This window comes from Setaria viridis, chromosome 9, assembly GCF_005286985.2.
Source record: "Setaria viridis chromosome 9, Setaria_viridis_v4.0, whole genome shotgun sequence".
Classification (NCBI taxonomy): Eukaryota; Viridiplantae; Streptophyta; class Magnoliopsida; order Poales; family Poaceae; genus Setaria; species Setaria viridis.
The window spans coordinates 16040892-16042421 of NC_048271.2; the positions used below are offsets into that span (position 1 = coordinate 16040892).

Consider the following 1530-nt stretch of genomic DNA (forward strand, 5'->3'; position numbering starts at 1 on the left):
TTTGGATACTCTTCCTAAAAGGCATTTAATGAGCTGTAAAAGGACCTATCTACCCTTATTAAAGGTGCGCAGGAGGGGGGAGATAAGCAATAAATGAGGGGTATATGTTGTCCAGCCCACCTTTTAGCAAGTTTTAGCAACCAAAAACTTGCTAAAGTGCTAAACTTTAGCAACTCAACTTTAGCAAGTTTTAGCAAGAGTGTTTTGCAGTTTAGCAGCTCAAAGTTGCTAAACTCTAAAGTTTAGGAAGGTGGAAAAAAACAGGCCCTTAGTCTAAACTAAGAAAAATGAATAAGTTTTTCGATAGCCCACAACTCACAGCTACTTTTTCAAAAGCCACGGCTCAACCAAATGCACCCTGCAGTTTGAATATTAAAATAAAGTGATTTAAGTATATGTATTTAGTCTAAACTAAGAAAAATGATTCATTTAAATATTTTTAATGTACCGCAATATCTAGTTTTACGTGATTTGAATTTTTTTTTTGAACTGGAGCTCTGCCGGGTAATAATTCCCGGCCGGCTATCTTCAAATCTACGAGCGCTTGCCACTAGGCTAGGGCACCTTTTCCTATTGCTGTGCCAGTTTTTTCAATCATAATTTTTGCTCAAAGTTCTGCCCGATTCCACGACGATGCGTCCAAATTTACACAAGCAATAGCACCCAGCCCGGCCCAACTCTCTGGGCCATTCAAATCTACCAAACACACTACACGTAGCAAATCAGCCCGCGGCCCTCCTGAAGCTACCGGCCCACTACGCGTTCAACTTGGGCGCGCCCGCGTCCGCGCCATTGCCACCGCGCGCCGCCGCCGCCCGGCGCCGCACCACGGCGTACGCCACGCCAACAGCCACTAGCGCCGCCGCGGCGGCGCCCACGAACACGCCGGCCACCGTGCGGTGCCGGACCGTCCTGACGGGTGCCACGCTGCCCTCCTCCTGGTCGGCCCTCGCCACGCTCGCCGTAGCTCCTCTGACCGCGGACTCCCTCAGCTGCTGCTGCTGCCGCTGCCCGCGCGGCGCGAGCGCTGGCGCTGGGGCGACGCCGTGCGCTCGCCGGGCGCGCACACTGGGGTGGAAGAAGTCGTAGGCAGCCGGCGAGAGCGCGAGCGGGCTCTCGAATGGGAGCCCGTGCGGGTGCGCCGCAGTGGGCCTCTCCTCCGCCTGCCCGAGGGGTAGGAGCAGAAGAGCGATCGCCGCCGCCATTGCCATGATCTTTCCCATGGTTTGAGTGGCACCCTGAATTTTGAGACGGAGCTTGCTGTTATCGATCACATAAGTGTGCAGGTGAGTTGAGCTTGAATTCTTCGTGCTTATATAGAGGCCGTAGGAGTAAGCAAGCAAAGGTACGGTTTGCGAGGCTTTGCTTCTACTGCAATTCTTGTAGTGGCAAGCGAAAGGGGAGCAGAATGATGAGGAGGTGTGAAGAGATGGAATGATGTTCTGCGAGAGCTTTAGCTCCAGGTGCAGACGATATCCATGGGGAGTGAGACACGCAGAGCTGAGACACATCCTTAATCAATCTTGCTTA

General features: G+C 52.4%; 1 protein-coding gene across 1 annotated transcript; it reads right to left on the bottom strand.

The window, feature by feature from the left end:
- Positions 1-412: 412 nt before the first annotated feature.
- Positions 413-1306, bottom strand: LOC117835355 (uncharacterized). The gene has a single exon (XM_072291104.1). The coding sequence runs from the start codon at positions 1221-1223 to the stop codon at positions 756-758; it is 468 nt and encodes a 155-aa protein (XP_072147205.1). The 5' UTR covers positions 1224-1306; the 3' UTR covers positions 413-755.
- Between the last annotated feature and the right edge of the window lie 224 nt (positions 1307-1530).

Coding starts and splice junctions, on each gene's coding strand:
- LOC117835355 (XM_072291104.1), bottom strand. CDS start 1,223: ATGGGAAAGATCATGGCAATGGCGGCGGCGATCGCTCTTCTGCTCCTA.